The sequence below is a fragment of the Phyllostomus discolor genome, chromosome 11, assembly GCF_004126475.2.
Source record: "Phyllostomus discolor isolate MPI-MPIP mPhyDis1 chromosome 11, mPhyDis1.pri.v3, whole genome shotgun sequence".
Lineage (NCBI taxonomy): Eukaryota > Metazoa > Chordata > Mammalia > Chiroptera > Phyllostomidae > Phyllostomus > Phyllostomus discolor.
The window spans coordinates 86,925,501-86,952,008 of NC_040913.2; the positions used below are offsets into that span (position 1 = coordinate 86,925,501).

Here is a 26,508-nt window from a genome sequence, read left to right on the forward strand (position 1 = left end):
GCCAGTTGTCTCCCAAACTGGCTGAATGCTGGATTCGTCTGATTTTTCTTTCTGGTGAGATTCCAGTTAAGCTCTATTTTGGCGAGACTACTACATTTTACAGCTCCAAATCAGGGCCAGGTTTCAGGTACGCCGGGAGAGGGCGATGGGTGCAGAAGTGTCCCGAGGTGTTGGTGTTATTCCAGAAGCGGCTCACACCCGCTCCCCCCTCTGCCGCCCGCACGGAGGCCGGGGCTGTGTGGCTCTTTGCAGCTTCGGCTGGGCTGCACCATCGGCTTGTTAACTTGGCAGTCGCAGGGATACTCTGTCACTTGTTTTGTGGGAGAGCCTGTCCTTGGGGTATTGGTTTTTCGGTGTCTGCCTGGAAGGGGGGGGGGGGGATTTGGGAACGTGCAGGACCTGTGCAAGTCAGGACACTTCTGAGGATGGAGAGGGAGCCAGGGGCCAAACCCACGCCCACTGCTCCCGCCCACAGGAGGGGTCTCTGTGGCTTCCGCATCCAGGGGCACGGGTGGGGGTGGGGGTGCCCCTCTCTGCGGCTCCCTTCTGTGGCGTGTGTGCAGGGCAGCCTCAGTTTCTCCCCCGGGGAGCATGTCTCCTCCAGGGCACCTCCTCCCAGCATGAGGAACGAGGGGGCAGGACCCCGACACACCCGCCCAGCCTGGATCTTGGAGGAACTGTGTGTACTGGGGGTGGGGCACAGCTTAGGACGGATGTCCACTCACTGTAGCCAGGGAGCTCAGCCATACAAGCCCCCGTGTGGAGCACATTGGGGGCAGGGGCAGCTGCTCCTGGAAGGAAAAGGGGGTAATAGGAAGGTTAAGCGTCCACTGAAGTGACCGTTACCAGCTGGATTAAACAAAGAAAGCACTGACCTCCACCGGAAGAGGAAAGGGCTGAGGTCAGGGATAATGAAATGCCAAGTAACTAAACAGGAATTAGGAGCGGGGTGCATGAGGACGTGGGAACTCGACAGGAGACTTAGCAGGAGGCGTGTTGGGACAGGACGGTCACTATGTTCCCCAGGCCGCAGTGACCGCGGGGGCTGCCTGGGTGCGCGGCCGCCTGGCCCCCCTGGCTCGCTCCCTGCCTCGGCCTGGATTCTTGGCAGGTTCGGCATCTCCACCAGCAGCTCTAAGAGTCCGGAGGCGCCTTCCAAACGCGAGAGGCGAACACAGAGTCCGAGGGGGCTCTCAGCCTGGCCCCAGCGAGGTTGCGGGCGGTGGAGATTATTGAGAGCGCCGGCAGAGGGCAGTGTCGGGCCAGGCATTTCCCAGGCGTGGGGGGAGGTGCCTTCTCAGCCCAGGTGAGCCCCGCGATCAGTTTCTGAATTTGGCGTTCACCCCTGGCCCAGTTTCCTGAGCGAAATGGGGTAATGTTTCTTTTCATTTCCTCCCAGAACTTTGAGAGCCTGCCTCAGACTAGGATGTGTACATACTGAGAATTAGGCTGCCCAGCCTCGTACCTCCCTAAAAACCATTGATAACCGCACGCTATTTGGTCACGTAGCGCTTTCAGGGGCCGCAGAGGGTGTCGTGCGTTTATTAAATGCTTCCTATGTGCCAGACGCCGCGCTGAAGTCTTACCCCCACCCCCATTATTTACCCCTGCAAGAAAGTATGATGTCCCCATTTTCCAGAGGAGGAAACTGAGGCTCACTCAAGTTCAGCGGCTCGTGAGCAACGTTCCTCAGCAGGAATAGCATTCGGCCTCCAGTTTGCTGGGCCCTAGGCTCCTCCCAGGCCCTCAGTTCCCGCCCGTTCTCCTCTGCCGCCCAGATGCATCTACTTTTCAGTGGAAATGCTCCTCTGTGCCCACAGCGTCTACCGTTTGGACAGGGAAACTGTCCGTGCATCAGAAGGACTCTTGTCACACGGAGCCGAGTGATGAGTTTTGCATTTGAGTAACTCTTTCATCCTGAAGACAAATGATCTTTCAACACGTTTTGTATACGCTGAGAGCGCCCAGAGAGCACTGTGTACACAAACCATCAAGTGAGGCACCTTGTCAACGGCAAACACCTTTTGTTTCCGTGCTGCTCACGGATCAGAGCAGGTGAGCTGTGGCTTCAGCGAGGACCTACATGCTCTTCCTCCTGTGACTGGGGGGGCTGGTCTCACCGTGCTATGGCCACACCTGGCCCTGGGCAGTGAACCTGAACAGGCCATCATCACACCTCACCCATTCTACCCATGGCAAACATAATTAACCATGCTGAACAAATGAGTTTTCTTCCATTTGTTTCTTATAAAAAAAAAGAAGGCGGGTTTCTCTTTTGTTTGTTTTGTGTGTTTTTGTAGATTGGTTGGTTCACACTAGATTGAGGTGTTGATATTACTGGTGACCTCACGCTGCCTGAACAGCTGGGTTTGATCATTCTTGATCAGCTCTTGGCCTTAGTGGTGGATCTGATAATATTTTTGATTCTGGTCCATGTTGCTGGAGATGACCCCCATCGGTCATCCCAGGTTCCACACCAGCTGACACACTGGACTGCAGAACGTGGCGTGGATGCAAAACCTAACTGAGCCCTTTTTTCTTACTGAACTGAACTTCCCATCCTTGGCCCCCAACCCTGTCCCAGTCACGGAGGGGGTGGCACCTGGGAAATGAGAGCAACCCCCTGCTCTAGGGCAAAGAGAACTCCCGTCCTGGGGCGAGAAGAGAGTGCAGACAGGGCCCGTCCACCTGCAGCGGACAGGATGAGGAGGGGGTGGGGTCTGTTTTTCGCCCACGTAAGAACCGCCCCCAGTGGTGTGAGGCACCGGGCCAGCCTGACATCCCTGCGGGAGGGGAGGGAGCCAGGGGCAGGGGAAGGTGGACAATTTATTACCAGGGAGAGAGGGGCGGAGCTTCAGGACAAAGGTGCTGGCTATGTTTCCCTCTCGTATGAGCAATATGACCAGGAACGAGTTTCCCCTCCAAATACCGTCCATCCTTAGACGTCCCCGAAAGTGCTCAGTGTGATGGAAACGTGGCTCAAGAGAGGCTCCATCATAAATGCCACAATTCAGTCAGGCTCCCCTCCAACCTGTCACAGAGGCGAGGACGGATCAAACTGTCCGGACCTTTCTTAGAGCTTCAGTAAAAATTCACCTTCCAGAACCAGAACGTGTTTAAAGGAAAATGCCAAGTTTACATTTCTGTCCTCGTGCAGGGAAATCATTTTTGCCTCTTTTTCCGCCTTTTGGTGGTTAAATAGTGGCACCAAGCTAGTACACCCCAGAAAAGTCAAGCAGTGCTTTCCGCGGACTCCCGTGACCTCAAAACTCCGAGCAAAAAGCGCCTCTAATCAAAAATCTCTCCCCTTTGAACGAGGCGGGTTATTTTTGTAGCAGCCTGCACCTCGCCCTGTAATCAAAGCCTGTTATCTCAGCCTGGCGATATTTGTGATTCAGAATCTAATCATGACTGTGTCTGGCACATACATCAGTAGTTGCATTCAAAGGGGAGCAAATTGTGAACTTCTCTTTCAGCTTGATCTTGCAGATTGCATTCGAAACTACTTCCTTAACACGGCAAACTCTGACTTTGAACAAGCTAAGAAAATAGGACGTAGTCCCCCGTGGAGGTGATCCATAAAGCAAATTCCGATTGGTGACTCGGGGGCTTTGAGTAATGCATTGCTCATTTTTTTCAAGTCTCGGGGGTGTCACGTATTTATTTGAAAATTGACTAAGCAGGGTCTAAACTAGTCTTGGGACCCTGCAGATGCTCCAGGAAAAGTGCTCGGAGGAGGCCGGTCGTGGGAAAGTCTGCCTTACAGGACATCCTCAGGCTGCCGGGCGCTGAATCGGGTCTGTAATTACTGTTTGGAACCATGTCAGTCTGAGGTGGTGCATATGTGTCCAGTCTCTAAAATGCACTTGTTAACTGGAGACCCAGAGTTTCCAGAGCTCTGGGAGGCTCTCTTCCCAGCTGGACTCTTTCCAGAGGGGGAGAAAATGTAAGATTCCCGTCTGCGTGGGTAGCTCCCTGGTCTGGCAGCATTCGCCGTTAGAAATGGTTATGCTGATGCACGATAGGGGATTGCAAGAGACAGGCACGTATCTGGCTTTTTGGAGACCTGGGTCACCCACATGCGGTTACTTCAGTGAGCGTCTCAGAAGCAGACCTGGATTCCAAGGCAGTTTCTATTAAAACAGCCAGACCCTGGAGGGTGGATGAGAACCCAGAGGCTGGAGTGGGGCTGGCAGCGGGAAGGGCACGGCTTTGGATCAGGGCCTTGCCCTTCTAGCAGCTGCGTGGGCCGAGTCTCGTCACCCAGCCATTCTGAGCCTTAGTTCTCCCACTGGCGACACCAGGGTAATGCCGTCTAGCTCTTGGAGTCTCAGTAAGGACTAACTGAGGTGGGAGGTTGAGGCCCCTAGTTCCAGACACACAGGAGGTGGTCAACAACTGGTAGCTTATTACTAAGTGGGCCAGGAAGCCCCTGTCAAATTGGCCCAGGCCTTTGGTCTTCAGGTGATGACCCCTCCTGCGTCTGACTGGGCCTCTGGCACCTCCAGTCATCGCTCCAAGTGAGGTGCTACCTGTGTAGCTGATCCCTGGAACCTTAGCCCTGGGCTGACCGGGTCCCCTGAAGTCATCCTGTCCTCAAGGGTGGGAGCCTGCAGATTGTGTAACAGCTCATGCGACACAGGCAGCAGCTTCGTCCCTGCGGGCTGGCCAAGTGCGGGGACCGGCGCTGAGTGCCAGCTCCTGCCCCAGTGGTTAGTGCTAGGAGGTGCCCTCGGCGAACGGCCAGGGCTCTGGGCCCGGGCGCCTGCCTTGGCGACCGGCTGCGCTCCCCCTCTTGCTGCGACACCAGGCCGGTCGCCTCTCTGGCCTCAGTTACCTCACCTGCAAAGTGGGCCAGCCGTGGTCTGTCCGACCACTTGCCTGTCACCTCTCCACGGTGCCCATCATCTCCCCGAGCTGGACACACCGTCTGCAGCCTGGGTCAGCGTGCCCGTCACACATGGCTGTGACCCACACTTCCAGCGGGCAGCCCTGGAGGCCTGCCTGTAACTCTGAACGCCAGGCACCCGGGTGCTGCCTGCAGGTGAACACAGGTATGTTCCGGAAGGGTCATCTCTGAGCTTCTCGTCAGCATTTTGTTAACTGTGCTTCACATGGCCATGTTTTGAGTGAGTTGAAGCGCCTAAAATGTAACTTTTCCACCAGCTGTTTGATGCCTACTAGACACAGCTCCATTCATCCCAGGAAAGCACAGGGGACACATTCAGAAGTTAAAGATGATTATTACTTTGTAAAGGCGATTACACAGCAGGAATTAAGAAAGCATTTGTATAATTAAAAAATTCCTTATTGGAAGCCCTGGCTGGCATAGCTCAGTGGATTGGGCGCGGGCTGCGAACCAAAGTGTCGCAGGTTCAATTCCCAGTCAGGGCACATGCCTGGGTTGCAGGCCACGACCCCCAGCAACCGCACATTGATGTTTCTCTCTCTCTCTCTCTCCCTCCCTTCCCTCTCTAAAATATAAATAAATAAAAAATCTTTAAAAAAATTCCTATTGGCCGTGGAACCTGAGTGTTCACACCCTCTCAGGTTTTAGGATAAGTGAGAAAAAAGGAGAGAAATGCTCACTGTGTTTGGAAATTCTCGGACCAGGAGCTGCCCCCATTTTCACGTCGGTGCTGGGCCTCCCGGCACAGATGTTAAAGCCCCACACAGCTGTCCCTCAGGGGAGAAGCAGAAGTGGGCCTTCCGTACACCACCCCTGAAAACCACCCGCGATCCGAGGTTGGCGATGACGTCAGGAGAGTCTCCGCCGAATCCCCAGGCAAAGGGTCCCCCCTGTAGAGCAGCTGCCACATAGCTCCGTGTGGTGGGCCAGGGAAAAGTCCAGGAGAGGCGCAGGTGCACAGAACCAGACGTGGGTCAGGCAGATGCGTGGAGGTGAGCCGGGACTCTCTGCCTGCTCTGTTCTGCCCTTCCAGCCACCACGGTACCCAGGCAGTAACCATGGAAGAGCAGGAGAAGCGGGGCAGGCGGGGAAGCCCGCTTGGGTTAAGAGTGGGCTCAGGCCGGCACAAACCCAGGTGCCAGCCCTGATCTGTTCGTGCACTGGCTCCGGTGAGACGCCCCCACCCCCTGCATGTGGGAGGGTGTCAGAGAACACCCCCGGGGAAAGAGTCTGTACAGGAGGCATTTGTCATGGTTGTCATGTTGTCATGATTCTCTTGCCTTGCGAACAGGCTGAGTGAGCATCCTTAAAATGATAAAAAAAAATTTGGATGCTCGATGTAGTATTTTGAGTAAAGATGAAGAACTTTTATACACGAGAGGGGTTCTCTTAATAATATCATTAAGCGTGGACATGCAGAAAAAGATAACAATGGGGGGCCGTAAGAAGTGTGCCCCAACTTTCGATGAGTTAGAACACACTGGGCATCATTCTCGGCCGCTGAGGGGGTGAGCGTCCCCCCGATTCTCGGGTTAGAGCTGCCACCTGGCCCCCTTCTCAGCCGGGCCCACGGAGCCTGGCTCTTCCGTGCGGAGGAGCCCCCTGCTGAGCCCCACCGTGTCCCGAGCACCTAGGACGAGGCCACAGTTACTCAGACAGGAACCTCTGCACCTGCCCTTGGGTGTCGTCCCCAGGAGCCCAGTGAGTGTCCGCCGACGGAATGAACGGAACCGGGAAGTTTCCTAACCATTCGAGAATTTGCACAGAGTTCCTATTTTATTTAAAAAATGTATCAGTCCACCTATAAGAGCTTTGGTTAGGATCAGAAAACTAATCGTAAAGCTTTTGGTCCAACAGACAAAAAAACAAAAATAAAAAAATAAAACCCAACTACATTCGGATCGCTGAGCTTTACATTCAAAGCCTGATTTGCATGACGCCTGGGTTTCTGTGATGAAATACAAAGATGATTCCTTTATGGTACGTGGGGCCTCCAAATATTCAAAATTGTATTTTATGGTTTTCCCTGGTTTCTGTTTAAAAACAAAGCGTGTGCGTGTCGGGCAGGGGCAATCACGAAGAACCACCGGCGGCAAACCAATGAAAACCCCACTCGGGTGACGCATAAGCAGCTGGGTGAGGCGTGGTTCATCCCGGCGCCAAGTGACGCTCCCTAACATCACAACGGTTTTTGATGCCCTTGCCAATGTTTGTGGGACTTTCACTTTAAAGATGTCACAGACTGCCACAAAAATAAATAATTTAAGCCTTATGTTTCAAAAGAGTCCAAGCGCTTGCGTCTTGCGCTTCTGGCTTCTCTTCCGGGACTGAGCCGTGCCCAGCAAAAGCAGCCTCCCGTCTCCGTAACGCTCCCTGTGGACTGTCGCATGGTTTGTCGTCGTCGTTTTGTTTTTGCAACATTGAATCTATTTTCCGCTGTTCTGTTCCAAGTGCCATGGGTTCTGTCACTGCTCGGCGCTACAGCGATAGCGCCCCTTATGCAGGAAGAAAGGGGGGCACACGCCATAGCTTCTGCTTTGATCTTGTAGGGGCGCAGTTTGGGAGGGGTGCCCAGAGAGAGCGCTCAGGGTTGAGAACTCAACCCTGGTTCCCCCCGAGGATCTGCCATTTCCATACTGAGTCACATTTGGGGTTCACGCCACGCACAGCGGGGCAGATTTTGCACGCCATGCCCTCAGTTTAACTTCAGATAGCGTCAGCCTTGGCCAGTTTGCACAAAACAATCCCACCCAGTTATTGGTCAGTTATTGGGCTTCTCACTCCATGGTGTGCCTTTATGGGACCACTAAGAGAGAAGGAACATCTCTGTTAAAAAAAAAATCAGGAGCCAATATTGATGTATGCTGCCCTGTCCTTCCCAAAGGCGACCGAGTGGCTTTTACAAACAGAGAACAAAGGTGCTGCCTGAAACACCTGGACAGTACGCTGACGAGCCGGGTGTTGTGTTCCCGCAGGCCGCCACTGCGAGGTGCACCAGATGACCGGGAACTACATGTGGGACCCCAGCACCAACACGTCATTCGACATCGGCGTCAACAGGGACAGCCTGCTGCCCCTCTGGTGGAACGGGTCGGAGCCGCTGTGGGTCACGCTGACCAGGGCCCGCAGGAAGGTCTACATGTACTACTGGCCGGGTGAGTACGTCCAGGCCCTGCCCGCCTGCCAGACCCCCAGACACCCCCCACGGTGTCGCCGAAGACGGAGCACGTGGGAGAGGTGTTTGCAGACTGAGCCAGGGTTTGGAAAATAGGATCTTTATTCAGGAAGTATTTCTTTCTTTCTTTTTTTTTTAAAAGATTTTATTTATTTATTTTTAGAGAGGGAAGGGAGGGCGATAGAGAGAGAGAGGAACATCAATGTGCGGTTGCTGGGGGTCATAGCCTGCAACCCAGGCATGTACCCTGACTGGGAATCGAACCTGCGACACTTTGGTTCACAGCCCGTGCTCAATCCACTGAGCTACGCCAGCCAGAGCAGGAAGTATTTCTTAGGAGCATGTTTGTAAAAAAAAAAGTTGTTTGGAACCCTCTAACGCCGGGGCAGGCACCACACCACTGCCCGGCCCCCCGGCTCAGCAGCGTGGCTGTAGCATGGCATGCCTTTCCTCGCACAAAATGTCAGGTGTCCAGGAGAGATCATTATAGCATGCTTATTTGCCTTACAAGAGAACTTGGCGCACCATTTCCACAGATTTTGAGTTCCTCTACTATGTTGAAAACACTGCTCAAAGCACTTACAACTTTTCGGTAGCGTATTTAACGAAGCCCCCTTGTATTCATATCCCGGGAGAAACTAAATGACTTTACGTATGGCAACCAGGTGAGGAACCGTGTAACCTGTCCTGGCTGCCGTGAGGGGTCTCCAGGATACTCTTGTCTTGGCCAGGGAAGACCTTTCATTAGGGATGAGAGGGTCGGTGATAACGAGATCATCGTCTTCCCACTGTCTCCCACGGGTGGGCTTTGCTCCTGGGGATGTGGGTGATTTGACTTGTCCATGCACAGGGCTGCAGACACTGCTCTGCCTAACTCTTGATGGAGTAACGCTGGTGGGGGCCGCTAGGGAAGAAGCTGTGGGGGAGGTCCCCCGGGAAATGAAGGCCTAACTGCGGGGAAGCAGTGGAGGGCGTCTCATTGGCCGGGGCTGGGGGCGGCAGCCGCCTGGTGGAACTGGGACAGCACCATGGGAGGTGGGGGAGGGCAGCAGGCGGGGCGGGGGGAGGGGAGAGAAGGCGGGGTGAGCCGAGGCTGAATCACGGCTGGCCCACACTGAGGACGTGGGCCTGCGGCGGGAGCTGGGAAGGTGCTGGACGGAGGTGGTCCCGTGGAGGGCTGCTCAGGGCGCTGGAGGCCGCCGCAGGGCAGAGGCTGGCATCGCTAGGGGAGCCTGGCAAGGCTGGCGCAGGCCGGGCTGGCTGGCAGATGTGGTTTCAGGGGCAGGGCTAGGGTTTCCTCAAGGCACCTGGGATTCTGCCTGTGGGGCTCCCTTGGCTTGTTGAAAGCTTGTTGACCCGACAACAAGCTTTCGAGCAAGGGAGGGAGTTCAGAGAACCGCATTACCTTAAATGGAGACTCGGCGTTTCTCGGAGGGGAAATCGAGGAACCAGGAGGGTGCCTCAGCCAAGCAGATCAGGCTTGCTGGTGGAGCCAAGCTCGTGGTTCGGCCCGGTGTGATGCGGCCTGAAGCCAACAGATGGCGCTGCACTGTGGGGTCGTTCTCGGAAACCGTCTTCATCAGTACGAGTGCTCGCAGGCACAGAGCAGGAACACACTGGGCGCGCTGCCTTGGGGCCCGCCCTCAAACAAACCCAAGGAGCCTCAAGGTGAACATAGCCCCGGTGTCAGAGTCATCTTCCACGGCGACTGGTCACCTTAGCACTCTCCCTCGCAGGACTTTTTAAGAGCTCCTCCCCCACGATCTCTCCCCAGCTCTGCACAGGCGTTCCTCCATGGCTGATCTCCTGCCGAGGGCCTTTGGGGGACCCACGGATGACAACGGTCAGGAGAAGGGGAGGGTGATCACAGAGTGGGGGCAGTTGCCTTATTCCAGACCTTTCTCCAAGGACCAGTCCCCGAGCACTATTCTGTATCTCCTGAGGAAGAATGGGGCCCCTTGATGATAACAAACAACTTGAATTTATAGGTCACTGAGTACCTAAAAAAAAAAATCTCAAAGCTAATTTGCACACAAAATATCTTGTCGCTCCTTTAAAACAGCTCCTTACTGGCAAGGAAGGGCCGGTCTCTTCCTTTGGTTCCCAGTTCAACAGCTACTGTGATGGAACGCCTTAGGGTCAGCTCGTACTGTTAACTCTCAGGAGGAAAGGAGCTAAAAGGATAGCCTGCTAGAATTTCCTCAGTGGCCGCAGTGAGGATGAGCTCCAGATCTCGCCGTGTCGAATCTGGAGAGAAATCGGGTGAAAAGTCTCTTGTTTCTTGGATACTACCCAGTCCTAAACTGGATACACAAATAAAGGCTCTCCAAGGTTCTCCCAGAGCTGGGTCTGTCTCACAGCCCTGCCGCCGGCCCAGCCAGCGTGGCTTGGGACACCTCCCATTCTTACCAGCTGGTGGCTGAAGGATTCCGGGTCACTTTCCCCTGTCTCCCTTCCCCTGGACCCCCTCCAGCCACAGCGGATAGCACGCACAGCGCGTGCTCATTTGTCTCCGCGAGATGAAGCCAAGGGCGGTGGCATGTCTTCTAAACACGGCTTGATTTTGTTTTTCTTCCCGAATCCTCCTCTTCCTTCCCTCCTCCCCCAGGACACTGTGCAGACCCCTGGAGGAGGCCTGGAAAGCCTTCCTCGCTCCAGTGGGCTGTGTTATGACACTCCGAGTCTCGCCATTGAGTCAATATTTAGAAGTGCAATTTAGAAATGGCAGTAGTTCAAGTCTTCCTGTCAGGTAGATAAAGCAGCAGACTAAAAAATTGATCGGCGGTGAGGAGTCCAAAATAAGGCGCCTCGGGCCTGGGGAGCGAGAATCTTGTAAACAGACCCTTTATTCTCGTACCCAGCGGTGCCACTGAGCCATGCAGGGAGGCGTGTGCCTCGGGAAACACGCCCGGGCTCTACGTTAAATGTTTTTTTGGGGGGAGGCCCAAAGACATCAGCAGGCACCGCACAGCTAGGACCTAGTGGCGCTTTTGCAAAGGATGAGAGCCGATTACGGTGTCCTTTGCAGATTTTATTCCCCTGCTCTGTCTGGCCTTGCGGTTTGACGTCAGAGGAGTTCTATTGAGGGGGAGGGGGAAGGGGTGCCCGCATTCGCTTCACGTGGAGAGGAGCACAGAGCAGAGAAGGATGCGTTTTCGGGCCCTTGGGGCTGCCTTACACAGCGGTGGCCCTTTCTGAGTGCATCTCGTGGCTGTCATGAAACACGAAACAGGAACAAGGGAGAGTCACCTTTCAGGAGTCGGAGGTTCGGACTCCCCGGAGAGAGTGCATGAGGACTCGAAGCGCCCCGTCTCTTATCATGCCTGTTGCAGTGCTAACTCCCTGCAGCCAAGCCGTCTGGGGGGCTTGGGGGAGACCCTTTGCAGGGCCCTGGGAGGGTGCTGGGTGTAGTCCAGCACTCGTCTGCTGGCCTCTCGCTGTCCTGTGCGGGTGTTCTGGTGAACAAGCCGCCTTCTGTGCGGGGGAAAGACACATCTGCCCCTGGCTTCCCCGCCTCTCTTTCAGAGGTGAGCCGGGTGGGCAGGTAATGGTGGGGATCCGACTCAGCTTCTGTCAGGTCTGGTTCGTGGAATGAAGGCGGTTTCACCGGGACAAGCAAGGGGGCACACATGGGCTGTCAATTGAGAACTGTGGGTCGTGCACAGTGCCCTACCTGCCTTTCCTGCTGTGGCGGCAGGTCCCCTAGGACCTTCAGATGTGCTTAGGCACAGGGACAGTTAGGAGCCAGCAGTAATCACACAAATACGTGAGTTAACATGACAGCCAAGTTCTTAGACTCTGTATGTGTGACTTCAAACATTTGGATAAAACCTGGCATTTTGTTTTCCAGGCAGACAGCTGGCATTGCAAATATAAGGGATCTCAGTTTCTACTACATTTTCCAATCACATCACCAATTTAGCATCAGAGTTTAAGACGTACCTAATTTTAGACCTGGCCAGTGTGGCTCAGTGGATTGAGCACCAGACTGTGAAGCAAGTTTGACTCCCAGTCAGGGCACATGCCTGGGTTGCAGGCCAGGTCCCTAGTGGCGGGCGTGGAAGAGGCAACCACACATTGATATTTCCTCCCTCTCTTTCTCCTTCTCTTCCCCTCTCTCAGAAAAAAAATAAATAAAATCTTAAAAAAAAAAAAAAGACGCACACAATTTTAGAACCAGGAAAGGGCTTCGAATGTCGTTTGCTGGTTCCTGGCCTTGTTCATCCAGAGCTCTTCGGGAAAGTGATCACAACCATGGAGCCCCTCATCCGGAAAAACACACCCATGCGTACTACACTCCCAACTCTGGGCTCTGGTAACATGGGACACTACAATGAAGAGGATTCTTGCATGTAACACATGCAAGATGGCCACACATGCATCACACGCATCTGTAATATCTACTGATTTGATCTTTTACATATGCTGTAAACATGTGTTAAAGACTCACCAAAATATCCAGTGAAACCAAGCTCTTGTAATGAATGTTTTCTGGCCACAGTAGGCTCAAGCCAAAATTCTCAAAGACTCTTTTGGTTGAATTCACCCTGAGTCGTTTCCTGTGCTTGTTGTGACTTGGACAAAATCAGCCTCGCTGATGTTGTCTGTCTGTGTCAGCAGGAAAAAGATCACCCGCTCTCCTGTCCAGTGAGGTTGTCCCCAAGAAGTGACCTTCAAGAGCGTTCTGCAGGGTTTCTAGGCTTTGGCCATTCCTGCAGCAGGGAAACTGAGGGGGCGGGGCCTCTCTGGGCTTCTGCCGGTGGGAGCCACTCCCCCAGCCTGGGGCCGTTTTCACAGCTGTGCAGCCTGTGAAATCTCCTGTCCTCGGATGGTGTCTTGGCCAGAAGGGCTCACCGTGTCTCGGCAGCATCCATTATGGTCATTAGAAAGCTTTACAGGCAAATCCAGGGATGAAGTTTCATTCCTCACAAATCTGCGTCTTCATAAAACATCTTAAAAGGGTGTGACTTGAGGGCTGGGGATAAGCTCCCTGGAGACAGCTGTGAGCAAAACCAGACACAGGCCCTTCTCAACCCTGAGAGTTTACCCTGCAATCAGGGAGGCAGCTGGTGGTCTCCCATTAGCGCAGACACATGGGGAAGTATGCCTGTTAACCACGGGACAGTGAAAAGCATGCCTCAGTGTGGTATCATTTCATAAGGCACCTGGTTTCACCCGGGGCTGTGACGTAACACCTGAGAGGGAGAGATGAAGTGGGGGAGCGACATTGGGGGTGTTGGGGGGACAGGCATCCACAGGGAAGGAACAGCATGTGTTAAGGCCCTGGAAGGGATGGCAGAAGCATGGAAGGTTCAAGAAACCGAGACGGGAGGGCGAAGGTGCTATGGCCGAGGTGGAGAGAAGCCGAGCGAGGCCAGGCCGGGCTCTGCGGTTCGAGCTGAAGAGTTTATTCTTGTCCTGAGACGAGCAAGAAGTCATTGGAAGGTTTCCAGGAGGAAGGTGACAGTGTCGTACAGGCATTTGGACAAGACCGCTCTGGCCGCCACATGGAGAGCGGAATGTGTGCACCTGCCCTGGGTGGACAAGGGGTGACCGACCACTCAGGTGTTGCTGCAGGAGCCTGGGGAAGAGGTGGGAGTAGCTGGGACCAGGGTGACCGCAGTGACAAGACCCAGACGGACGGATGGCCAGGGCCTCGGGGAGGGAGTGGATTGGGGGTTCAGAGACTGAGCCAAGGCCGGGGAGGACCCTGTGTTCCTCCTGCACCAGCGCCCCCCACCCCAGGCTTGCCAGCAGCCCCTCAGAGCGCGGGGAGGGGGTCCAGAGGGAGGGGCCCAGCGTCCCTTTTCCCAAATTAAATCAACCCTCAGTAGAGGATGCCGAAGTCTTGGCTCTTGGTGGCTGAGGGCCGCCCTGCACCCATTTCTTGGTCGGTGCCGAACACTCCCCGGGCGGCCGGTGGGCAGGTGGGCTCAGCCCCCTCTGCTGCGCCTTTCCTGGCTGGTCGGTGGGCCGCTGGCCGTCTGACTCAGCGTGTGCTGGGACGCAGGGGTGGCACTCCCCTGCCCCCGAGCCCTCGGTGGCCAGAGAGCCCTCGGTGGGCAGAGAGCCCTGCCAGCTCCTGTTCCCTTGCTGGGCTCCAGCCCCTCCCTGGGGTGCTTGGGGACCCCGGGGAGACTCAAAGCAAGGAGCCAGAACATGGATTCTAGACCAGTTCAGCCACCTCCTTGCTGGGGACGGTCCCTTCCTTTCTCTGTGCTCCGGTGTCATTATTTTCTTCCTCTCGGGCTGGCTGGCCTGTGGAAGGAGGAGGGATATGCAGAGTGTGTGGCCAGAGTCGATGCTCAGCCCACCCTCCGTCCCCAGGTTCCGGAACGAGAGCTCTGAGTCCCACGGGGAGTGCCCTGGCCCAGGTCCCTCTTGGCCCCAAATAAAAATTCTTGAATTCACACCAAGAATCCAAATGTACACTTTAGCAAAGACCACAGAGTGAAACCCAAGCTCTGTTTTAACTCCCCAAGGGAATTCTGGGAGAGGCCGTCAGGGTCAGTAAGGGACCGGAGGGGCATTCCCAGAACAGGGGCGGCAGCTGGAGCTGGCCACTGGGGTGTTGGAGAAGGGAGCGAGGACAAAGCCTGGCTTTTTCACGTCCCAGGTTGTGGGGCAGAAACTCAAGGCCACAGGCAGAGGTGGAGCTTAACCCTGGCCCCTGGTGGTCAGCCCAAGGATTGCAGAGAGGTGGCTTTTTGGGGCCGGCACACACAGCACCCACTCCTGGTCCCAGCGTTCCTTGGAGTGGCTCAGGGCCACCTCAGAGGTCAGGGACCAAGGAACCCCCAGACACACAGGGAACGGGCAGTTTGACAGACCTGGAGACCACAAGCTGGGACGGGAGGGGCCGGGGCTCCTGGACAGGTGCGAGAGCCCCAGCAACCAGCGGCAGCCCTCAGCTCTGCTGCGGAGGGATCGGCAGCATGTTGCGGCCCCGTCTGTTGTGATCCAAATGCCGGGGAAACACCTGTTCGGAGGAGGAGGCTGTGTGGAGAATAGCATGTGGTGCAGAGGGCGAGACGGCTTTCCACGGGGGGAGCGTGATCTCACTGTCACCATTTGCAAGCCATGGATGATCTTGAAGCATATGCCTCAGCCCCGATAGTGTGTCTGAGGGGCCTCAGGGACCCCAGTCCAGCAGGGGTCACTCACTCCTCACCCGGGGGGGAGGGAGGCCCTGACCCCCTCCCCCAGCCCCGAGATCTCCCCCATCGAAAGCCGACCAGGAGATGCAGAGATTAAACCCCCACTGGCCCCATGATGCCTTGCTGTGGTGTCACTACCGACCTCCCTCCCGCAGCGGAGACCCAGCAGGGGTCAGGCACCCATGCCTGCTCACCCTGGTTTCCCATTAGTCACTTCTGATGCCCACTGGGTCCTCTTCAGCCCAGTTTCGGAGTCCGCTCTAATGGACAAGTTGCTTCTCATCTCATTCTTCTCCGGGGCTTGCTCTCTGCCCCCGAGCACAAGGCCAGTCTTCGGCAGCAGCCTGCATCAGGCCGGCCCACCACCCTCCGTCTCCACCAGAACACAGACGTCTCTCGGCTGCGGGGGCCTGGCCGACCGGCGGGGATCAAAGGCCCCGCTTTCCCCAGGGACGCGTTCCCACCAGCTCCTGGGCCTCAGCTGCGTGTTCCTGGAAAAGGTTCCCTGTTTCTAAGTGAGTGAATTGGCTTAGCTGTTTTAATAAGCTCTCCTGAGACGTGTATTCAACCGTCGTACACCTGCCTCCTATCGCAGAGAACGCGGCGCACGGGGTTATTGTTACAAGACGTGTCCAAGGCGGCGAGCGGAGCTGCACCCGGACGGCGGGACCTGTGCTCCCGGAAGCTGCAGAGACGTGGTGGGTGTGGGCTCGGCCTGGCGGCCCTGGGAGAGAGCCCTGTGGGAGCAAGGGAGGGGCAGGGAGCCGTGCGCGTGCCGGGAACGCGCCAGAGCTGGGAGAGCCCAGGACTGGCCAGCAGGGAGACCGCGGGCTGTCCCCTTTCCCGTCCTGTGGCCTGTGTTTGCTCTCTGGCGAAACACCCTTCTCCCTCCTGTGGCCTGTGTTTGCTCTCTGGTGAAACAAAGGTGCCTGATGTGAGGCTGCTCTGGAGGTGTCCTCCGGGCAACGCTGGAGTTGTGGATGCCATAGCTTTGCATAATTAATTCCTATTTTTTATAATATTTTATTTATTTTTTAGAGAGGGGAGGGAGAGAGAGGGAAACATCAATGTGCGGTTGCTGGGGGCCATGGCCTGCAACCCAGGCATGTGCCCTGACTGGGAATCGAACCTGCGATGCTTTGGTTCACAGCCCACACTCAATCCACTGAGCTACGCCAGCCAGGGCTGCATAATTATTTTGACAATGTTGTGGCCCATGGCAGTCCAGCGTCATGGCAAAATAGGTATGTTACAGTAATCTTCTGATGACAGAAGTTAAGTCGGTTCCTGTTTCACAGAGTAGGTTCCTATTTCAGGGGCCTTCCTACTGGGTTCCCAAGGACTTACACGAACAAGATTAGTTTTAAGGGAACACCCATCCTGAAGCCTCCGCTTTCATATGTGTTGTGAAAGTTGTCCTAAAACATGCCCTTTTCCTACTTTGCCTAAGAAAGAAGTGTCCCTCAGCCATTGTACTGAGTATGTTACACTCAGTGTACTGAGGTACATTGCCATAGTGTATAAAAGCCTCTACACACACACACACACACACACACACAAAGAGAAGACAAAAAATTTGTGTAGGCATTGAAAAAGTGAATGTATCCAGTGATAAAAATAACAATTTAAAAAAAAAAACTCAAGTATTTTCCAATTCTTGCTTTTTTATCATTTAAGAAAACCTTCATTGAGTTGTCAGCTAAAACATAATTTAAAAATTGATGATGATAGATCATTCTGTGAATGTTGGCATTCCAAGACATACTTCAAAGAATCGAATGCCATTGGTACAACGAGCTACTTCTATTTCCATCTACTTATTTATGGGAACAACTTCCTTAATACTTCTGTCTAACAAGTGAAAATAGAATGGATTCTGGACGTGTCTCGTACTAGAGATCAGTCATAATCATGCGTGGATATATGAATTAATTTTTGAAAGCACACCTATGTCTTTCATTACAAGATTCATTTTTAATAAGATGTCACTTTTTAGGTTTAATAATTATTTATTGGTGTTTGGGGTTCCCCCCGGAGCAATGCCAGGACTGGTTGTTTGGAGGCCACTCTCTTCTCCAACAACAAGCAGAAAGTCTGCTGGGCCACATGCACATGTGTGGGGGATCAGAGACACACCAGGACCTGGAGAAAGAGCATGTCTGGCCGTCGGCACCGTGTCCGCCTTCCAGGCCAGCACTGGTCTCAAGCGCAGCAGGTGAGGAGCTTTTGAAAGGAGGAGAGGAGAGGGGAGAAGGACAACAATCTGAGTGCACACACCACCCAGGAGAGGAGGCCTAATGAACACCCCAGGCTGCTGGTTGGACGTTAAAAGGCAACAAACATTCTAGGAAAAAGGATCAAAATAGAAAAGAGGTGAAGACTTCTTGAGGGCTGCACCTTCATGAAGACGAAGCTGGGCATCCAGTCGTCTCCGTCTCTGATGAAACACACTCTGGGTCGTGATGGTCTGCCCAGGGCCCAGGGCCCCATGACGAACAGGAGCGTGTATTCTCCGGAAGAAGATAAGATAAAAAATGTCCAGTGATACCTATAAGTTTACATATAAGGTATGCAGCATTCAATTGCAAAAAATAACCAGAATCTAGGAAAACGAGAGCTGACTGAAAGATCAAGAGGCAAAAAAGCAGACGACAGATGCAGACCCAGAGACAGTCCAGATGTCAGACATGGACGCTAAGAGCGCTATGGTTAAGGACTGAATGACAGTGTGGAGACATACCAGCAGTCAACTGAAAATTTTTTAAAAAGGTTTTATTTATTTGTTTATAAATATTGTTTGTGAATAAAATAAATATTTTATTTTTAGAGAAAGGGGAAGGGAGGGAGAAAGAGGGAGGAGAGAAACAATGTGTGATTGCCTTTCATGCGCCCCCTACTGGGGACCTGCCGTGCAACCCAGGCGTGTGCCCTGACTGGGAATCGAACTGCCGACCCTTTGCTTCATAGGCTGGCACTCAATCTCCTGTGCCACACCAGCCAAGACCAGAACTGTTTTTTTAGAAAGTGAATTCTAGAACTGAAGAACAGCTATCCAGTTTAAACGTGAAGAGGCAAAAAAAGATGAAAAAGGTAGAAAAAAATGTAAGAAACATGCGGGACCTAGTGAAAAGGCCACAGAAGACATACCCACGGAGAGAATGAGACGCAGGTAATATCTGCGAGATAATGATTGAGGGTTCTTCAAAATAGACAAGAGATATCAAATCACAGATTCAAGAAGCGCTGTGAAACCTGGGCGAGAGCATCACAAATTTAAGACCTGCTGGAAACCACAGCTAATGAGGAAATCTTAAAAGCAGTCAGAGAAATTTGTTCAAAGGGGCAGTAATAAGACTGACTTTAATAATCAGACTTTACAAAAGAAATATTGGAATCTAAAAAGACAATGGAAGGGCATCCTCACAGTGGTATGATGAACTAAAGATCAGCACAGAATTCTACATCCAGTGAAAATAGCTTTCAAAACTAAAAGCAAAATAATGGCCGTTTCTAGAAACAAAGAAACCTGAATTTATTGCCAGCAGGTGTAAAGGACATATTTGTGATTTCGTCTTATGTTTAACAAAAATGTTTAAAAAGTATCAAAAAATAAATTTAAAAATGTAAACTGAAAAAAGCTTATAAAATAAAGATATAAAGAAAACATTTTTGTGCAGCTGTACGATGTGTTTGCATTTTAAGTGCTATTATAAGTGAGTCAAAAAAGCTTAAACAATTAAAAGTTTATGCAGTAAAAATGTTATAGTGAACTATAACGTTATGAATAAAGAAAAGATGTTATGAACTGGGTGTAGCGTAAGTGGGCGGTGTTCACAAAGTCGACAGTTCTGTGCAGGAACATCCTGGTCCTTCGCCCTCACTCCCTGCCTCAGCCAGAGCAGCGCCCAGCCCCACGGGCTCCACTCACGCACGTGCCCTGTACGGGTGCACCCTTCTTTATCTTGTGTGCCATGTTTTCCCTGGGCCTCTCCTGTGTTTAGACACCCCCACTCCCTGTGTTACAGCTGCCTGAGGGCTTTAGTGGGGTGGCCCGCTGTGCGGGTTTTACTGTCCCGCCTGAAAATCCCATGACTACCAGTGCCCATCTTCACCATCACTTCCTGTTTCATAGAAATCTACCTGGCTGTGTAGCCATAGCCACTGGTGTGTGTTTATTGGTCCAGGGTAAAACATTGCTCCATCCTTTTCTTTTTAACCAGTCAGTGTATTTATATTTTTTAAAAATTTTCTCTAAATGGTAGCATATATTTGAGCTTTACATTTTTATCCAGTCTGACCATCTCTCACTTTTACATAAAGTGTTTAATCCATTTACATGTGATATAATTACTGATATGGTTAGAATCAAGCCTACCACCATTTGTGTATTGTTTTTTAATTTAACTGTTTTTTTTATTTCTTTGTAGCTCAATTTTTGTCTTCTTTTACATGAATTAAGCACATTTGGAACCTTATTATATATTTTCCATTGATTTCAGATTTTATTTTTTTCTGATGGTTGCTCTAGACACACCAACATGCACCCTTAACTTACTCAAGTCGACTTGAAATATTGTATCACCTCACAAATAATGTTAGAATTTTGAATTTGAGAATGCCATTTGTTTGAGTATATTCTTTATACTCTTATTGTCATCTATTTTACTTATTTTTTCATATGTTGACCCCATAATATATTGCTATTAATTTTGTTTGAAATAGCCAACAATATTTTAAAGAAATTTCTTTTATGTTTACCCCTTCTGGCCAACATTGGTGTCATCTGTGGATTTGGTTTTGTTGACTATTTTTCTCTTAAGTATGAGGTACATTTCAGTGTGTGTTAGCCTAGCTCATGGTTTTTATTATATGCTGAGCCTTGTGTGAAAAGCTCCAGTGGAGAGTGTAGCCAACGATATTTTCCCCCTTGTGGTCTGATAATATACAAACACAAAAAAAGTGTGTAGTTTCTTTTATCTGAAAAACCATGGTCAAAACTCCACTACTTGCAAACTCGCATGACCCTGTGTCAGGTGTGGTACCTGGCCGTACTGTGCGTGCCGTTCATCTTTTGAAGGACAGGTGGGGTCTTGTTTGCATTAGGGTTGCTGACACTGAGCGTGGAGTGGACACAAAGCGTGGGCCCACTCGCACATGGCCGAATAAGTATGTCTGAGAGCGCAATGATCATCCACAAATAACATTCAACCGATAAAACACAGATATCTCAAGTGCTGTAACTGGTCAAGGTCCCGCCGGCATTTCTCCCAGTGATGAATATCTTCCAGGAACTCATGGGCAGGGTTTACTCTGGGGGCCACTGCACTGTTCATCCTACTCAACACACACGTCTTGGAGGGGCAGCTTCCTGCTTTCTAGGTCTCTCTTTATTGTCTTAGACAGCCTCTCGCTCCCTGAACCCAAGAAATCAGGCCGAGAGCGTTGGGGTGTCCCCGGAGCACTCGGAGCTCGCTGTGGTATGCTGGATGGAGGAATTCTTCTCGGAGGCCGCCTGCCTTCTCATAAATCACCTGCGGCCAACTGTAGCCCAGATGTTACCAGCTGTGACCAGATGCACCCAGGAGTTGGCTTAATGCGTTTCTTGACAGAGACGTTCCCTTCTCCCCACATTCCCAGCTTGTCCCACGTTCACTCACTTCCACCTTGGAAATCATTTTCCCTGGGCCACAGAGAGCTCACCATCTGGTCTCCTGATAGCCCTGGTCTGGGCCTGTGCTCTGCTGACAGCTCTCCACACACACCTTATTGTTTCTAACTTTGAGCTTTTGCTTCTGCTGCTCTCTTTGCTTGGGATGTCCTTTTCTTTCCTGCCTCCACCGCCACCTTCTCCCCCTGCCCCAATGCACTGGCTAGATGCCGCCTGTAAGACTGAGCCCAACGTGGGCATGCAAGGAAGGCTCCCAGGAGGAAGCGCGCCTCATCCGAGTCCCCACACCCCCCAGTAGGTGTGTGTGTCACTTAGACAGGACTCCTCTGGGATGCTCCAGGTTGGAGCCTCTGACTGACCCATTTCTGTCTCCACCGTGTCTGAACGTAGTCACTAGTTCACAGTAGGTGCCCAACAAATGCACCCCACTAATTCAAACTGAATCTGGCTCATCCTTCCCCTGCCTTGCATCCTGAGAAGGTTGGGTGTCTCTTCCTCAGGGCAACTGCTTCTACTTTCCGGGGGCCTGGGCCGGAGAAGCTGGGGCCATAGCGACTCCTAACAGCTGGATGCCTTTTATTCTTTTACTCTGTTTTGGGAGGGCCAAGGTCATGGCTCAGAGTCCTTGCTTGCACTCTGTGACCTCTAGGCTTGCTCATGTAGGGCTGTCCCTGTAGGTCCAGTTAGACTAGGGAAATACTGATTTATTATTCCTGGACTCATCGGATACCACCTAATACTTAATTCTAGAGTAGGCAAAGGTACCGTAGGAGAAGTGGTAGTTATGAAAAACTGTATAGGAAAAATGTTTTAATTGAGACATTTCTGTGTCCTAATTTTTTGTTTCAAGTTTGAAAACTGGGAAAGACAATTACTGACTCGTTTTTGCTAGTCCCTGGCAGGGGACACCCGGGGTTGCGTAGGTAGCAATGACCTTCCAGAACCTGTGCTCCAGTTAAACAAAACGACGGGTAGCTCGACCTCTCTTCAGCACGGAGTCCCACCATTTCATGAAAACGGGCACAATTTTACTTCGACTGGTGGGGCTGACCTCGTGAAAGAGGCTCGCAGCCCTGCCTCGATTCCCGAGGAAAGTAACCGTGGACCGTCTCCCTCCTTCCCAGGCTGCGAGGTGGAGATTCTCGGCGTCAGACCCACTTACTGCCTGGAGTACAAGAACGTCCCGACGGACATCAATTTCGCCAACGCAGTCAGCGACGCGCTCGACGCCTTCAAGTAAGTGTCCCGGCCGCCCGGCCGCGCCGTCACCCTTGCTCGTTTCCAGGACCAACCGTGAGCGCTAACGTGAGCGGAGAAGGCCTGGTGCAGGTGGAACGGCGTCTCGGAGAGGTGGCGGTTTGGGGAGTGCTGGCATCTCAGGAGACATTAATACGTATTTGGCAACAAGGGAGGATCTGCGGTGAAACAGGTTCAGACAGCGGCTTCCTCTAACCCTCTTCTTGGGAATGCACAAAGCACTCAGCGTATTAGAACGCAACACCCGGTTTGAAAAGATGCAGAAATGAGGAATGCCGCCCTGAACGGCACAGGAGAGTTTGTCAGGACATGCGACCAACGAGACGGGTCAGGGCAAAGCCGCACGTCAGTTTCAGAGGTCACTGGAAGTGGCCGTCAGTGGGTCGCCAGGTGGGGCTCTACACGGAAAATCGGCAGCCCAGAGGCTGAGGGTGCTGGGCTCTTACGTTTCCAGGGCCGGACGTGGGGTCACCTGGGCCACTGAGTGGGTCTCCTGCGTGGGGTCTCTTCTGGGGCACATGCAGGTTCTGTCTCTGAGCAACAGGTTGGTGAGAAAATGAGTTTAAAATACTTAAAAACTGAGAAGGAACAAATTAAAATTTTGGGAGACTAGGGGGAGGTAGGCAGAGGGAAGGAACAGGGTCTGGGGGAAGTAGCCGTTGAGTAAATGTGTCCCACCACGGGGTCTGTAACTCAGGCTGCACGCCCCTGCCTCCTCCCCGCTCTGCTTTCCCCTTCTCCCCGGGAGTGCCGAACTGTGGGGACGACCTGTGATGCCCACAAAGTCTGTGCAGACGAGGCTGAGCGGCATGGCAGGCGCAGCTGATGGGCAAAGCTGGACCTCGGGGAGATAGGGCTGGGTCTACGTGAGGCTCTCTCCAAGGCAGACAAAGGCTGGCCATCCCTGCTGTCTGTTGCCCCGGCAAACAGGGAAATTTGGAACACAGTGGTCCCACAAACACCACCAAATGATGCAACACCCTGTTTGGGAGAGCGGTCTTTCTCACGTCCGTCTGGCCGTGACAGCGCGGGGTCTCCCAGCGTGCAGCCCGCTGTCGCAGGCGGACAGCCCGAAACAAGGGAGTGTATTTAGAATGCTGCATGCACCTCTTCCAGCTCAGCCTCCAGTTCCTAGCTGTACTAAGAAGAGCGCTCAGGGCTCTCACACACCAGTGTGCAAACACAAACACAATATACACACACTTCTCCGTGTCAGTGCCGCTTATTTACAGTGTCTTTGTCAACTGCCATTAGCTGGAGGGGCAGAGAGAGGGACGCAGGACCGACGGGCTTTAACAGAAGGCAGGGGAGGCAGTGAAGTTCTTGACCGTGGAGTCCCGCCGGGGACAGCATTTCGGCACCGGGTGCACGTCAGCCCGGACACTGCCCATGTCTGTGCAGGAAGGACTGACCGGCGGCCACGTCTGACCTGGGCCTGGCCCCCAGTGCTCTGCGGGCTTCACCGACCCAAGTCACACACGTGTCAGGTGCTGCCTGTGCACGTGGGCCACGTTGGTGCAGAGGAACGGGGCCAGGGAAGAGCACGGATGCTTCCAACAGGATGCTTCAGGAGATGACCAGGCTGGTTAAAGGGAGGCTGTAAGAGACACCAACGAAGGGAAAGGATGAGAGAGAATCACTCTATCATCATCATTATTATTATTAGATGTAATTATTATTAAATGCAGAAATGCTTAATAATTTCAAGGACAATCCAACCATGATTTTGGGAACGGCTGTCTTATCGGACAAAAGTTACTTCATCCTGCCCCCTTCTACAGGGCGGCAGCTAACCGTACGGGGCTCGAACCAGTCGTTACGTCTGCTGGCCTGTGAGTAGGCTCGTTAGATGCTGCTCTTGTACCGCCCTGGAACGGCAGGCAGTTGTATTTTTGGCCGTATTTGTAAGTTTTGTATTCTTTTTGTGAACAGTCAGCAACTGTAACCATTCCTTTCAACTGCCTCCGTTTCTCTCTCCCACCTCTTTCTCTTTCCAACCTGTATCTGTTGGGAAAATGGATGAACGGTGACAGTATGAACTTTTTACATTGGGAAGAAGTCTGGACAGAATCCTGAGGTGACGGGAGACCCGCGTGTCCCCGAAACCCCAGGACTAGGGGCCCCTCGCAGCTCTCAGGTAACCGATGACCACATGTCCTTCTGGCGCGGTTCCTGGACCTGGAAGCTGTACATAGCCAGCCCCGGGTCTGCAGGCATTCCCACCCATCGCTCCTCACTGGGCCGCGCCGTGACAGATGAGCTGGCCGGTGATGGAGCCCAGGCCCAGGTGGAGAGCAGCTGGCGACCCTGAACTTGTCAGCTCCACTCCAGACAGGCGAGAGCTCCCAGCCCCTGAAGACGCAGGTCCCGGGTGAATCCGACAGACCCAGCCTCGCAGCCTCTGGCGAGAGGCACGTGTAGAAACCCCTCCCCCAGGCACCCCACACCCAGCGCCGCCAGCATCTGGACCTGACAGCCTCCTGACACGGAGCCAGCAGACCCACCTGTGGGAATTCCTGGCCCTCAGATCACATGGAGGTCTGTGAATACGGCAGGTAGCCTGAAGGAAACCAGCCCAGGGGCTGCTGCCGTGGAGCGAGGTGTCTAAGACGAAGTGACTTAGAAGCATTTCATTGAACTTGGCTGCAGCAGGGACCTGGTGTGAGAAAGGTCCTCCGCACACAAGCCCCGCACCTACACGTAGGCACCACTCTGCGAATCGCTCACCTGGGTGCTGTGCGTGCGAGTGCACAAAGCATCTGCATGCTGTGGGGCTTCTTCGGGGAAATGACTGTTCTGGAAGGTTCCATGTGTTCAGACGTAGAGGTGGAGGAGGTGCCATTGCCCATCGGTGTAATGAACTGGGGCCTCAAAAAGAATTTAGGGGAATGCGTGAAAATGCCATTACACAGGAAGGGCGTTTACCCATCACCCACACGCTCGCAGTGGCTTTTCAAGTGACCTCAAACTGACTGTTGTTCCCTGCTGTCTCTGGTGGCCGGGAGAGCGAGGGTTAGTCATTCACACATTAGCGAGTGTGAATAATGACACTATCACCTGTGATAAACACCTCACTAACAACCTAACCCCATCCTCGCGTGCAAGGTGCTGGTCATGACATTTGTAAAGAGGGGCCAATTTATTTCGTTCTAAAAAGAGAAAAGGACGTTTGGCTAGCAATTTTGCTTAGCATGAAAGCAATGTGCCCTCAACACGGTGAATGAAGCACACCTCAGGGCAGGCGGTGGGACATCACAGCATCATTAGAGGGTGCCCTTGGCAATGACGACCGACCGCAGTGAAGAAAGATACCGTACCAGAACTCAAGGGGCCGATTTGTTTGTGTGCATCAAAGCCCAGTCAAATGGGAACAGGAGTTTGCAGCGGAGGGAGAGAGGGTTTATTAGTCGGGGAAATGGCGCCCAGCCCAAGTCACAGGTGAGCCCGTGTCCCGAGACTGGCTCCCGGATGGCTTCCAGGGGGTGGCTCATGTAGGAGAAAAATTATTACTCCCGGTGGCTAAAGGACCTGGGGTGGCGGCCTCTGCTGGTTGGCTGGGGCCAGGGCAGGCGGTTGGCGATCACTGTATCAGGTCCTGAGGTCAGCCCCCGCCTCGCTCTGTCCGGTTCACGGGGGCGTGGTCTGCAGGGTCAGCTCTGCCCTCGGGGCCTGGGGCCGAAACACCCCCGACGCCAAGATGTTCTCTCCGGCTTGACTGACACTCCGTCTCTGCGGTCAACAGACCTGAGGCTTTGTCCTCAAGACAGTTTCATGCTGACCAGAGTCTGAGGTCCTAAGAGGCCAATGGTTAAGGAAGGGAGTGGACAGACTGGAAAGGAGAAAGGGTCGAGTTAAAGGAATGATGTTTCTGCGTGGTGACAACACCAGAATGTTCTCCGGGGACAGTGCAGTGGATGACGTGGACGGGGACATTCTCGAGCCCAGGCTGGTGAAGCGCCCTGACCGTGGAGGTGACAGGTGCGCGTCTCCAGGTAGCCCTGCCCCCGGGGTCTGGGAGGCCTTGGGTGGCTTTGCTCTGTCCCTTCATCTGCATGGTACGCACACGCTTTTCGACAGGGACGCCTTTCCCTGACCGTAGTTCCAGGACTCAGAGGCCCGTCCGACCCGCAGACACGGGCCTGTGCGTGGACACATGAAAAGGACTCTGAGTTTCACCGTGCTGCCTTTGCCGCGTCTCCCGCCGGCCTTCCTGGGGCGGCTGGGACTCCTGTAAGAGCACGAGAAGCGCTTCCACGGGACCAGCCGGGCTAAGCAGGATGCGCTGTGGGCTGCTGAGACCTTTCGGGGCGCTGGCGTCCACCCCACCTGGTCTGGGCCTCGG

General features: G+C 53.3%; 1 protein-coding gene across 1 annotated transcript in view; it reads left to right on the plus strand.

Moving 5' to 3' along the window:
• Positions 1–26,508, plus strand: part of ENPP6 (ectonucleotide pyrophosphatase/phosphodiesterase 6) — a 73,026-nt gene that overhangs the window by 23,600 nt on the left and 22,918 nt on the right. Inside the window, exons 2-3 of the mRNA XM_028526914.2 lie at positions 7,885–8,064; positions 22,034–22,145. Of these exons, the coding sequence (XP_028382715.1) occupies positions 7,885–8,064; positions 22,034–22,145 (292 nt within the window). The remainder of the gene's footprint in view (positions 1–7,884; positions 8,065–22,033; positions 22,146–26,508) is intronic.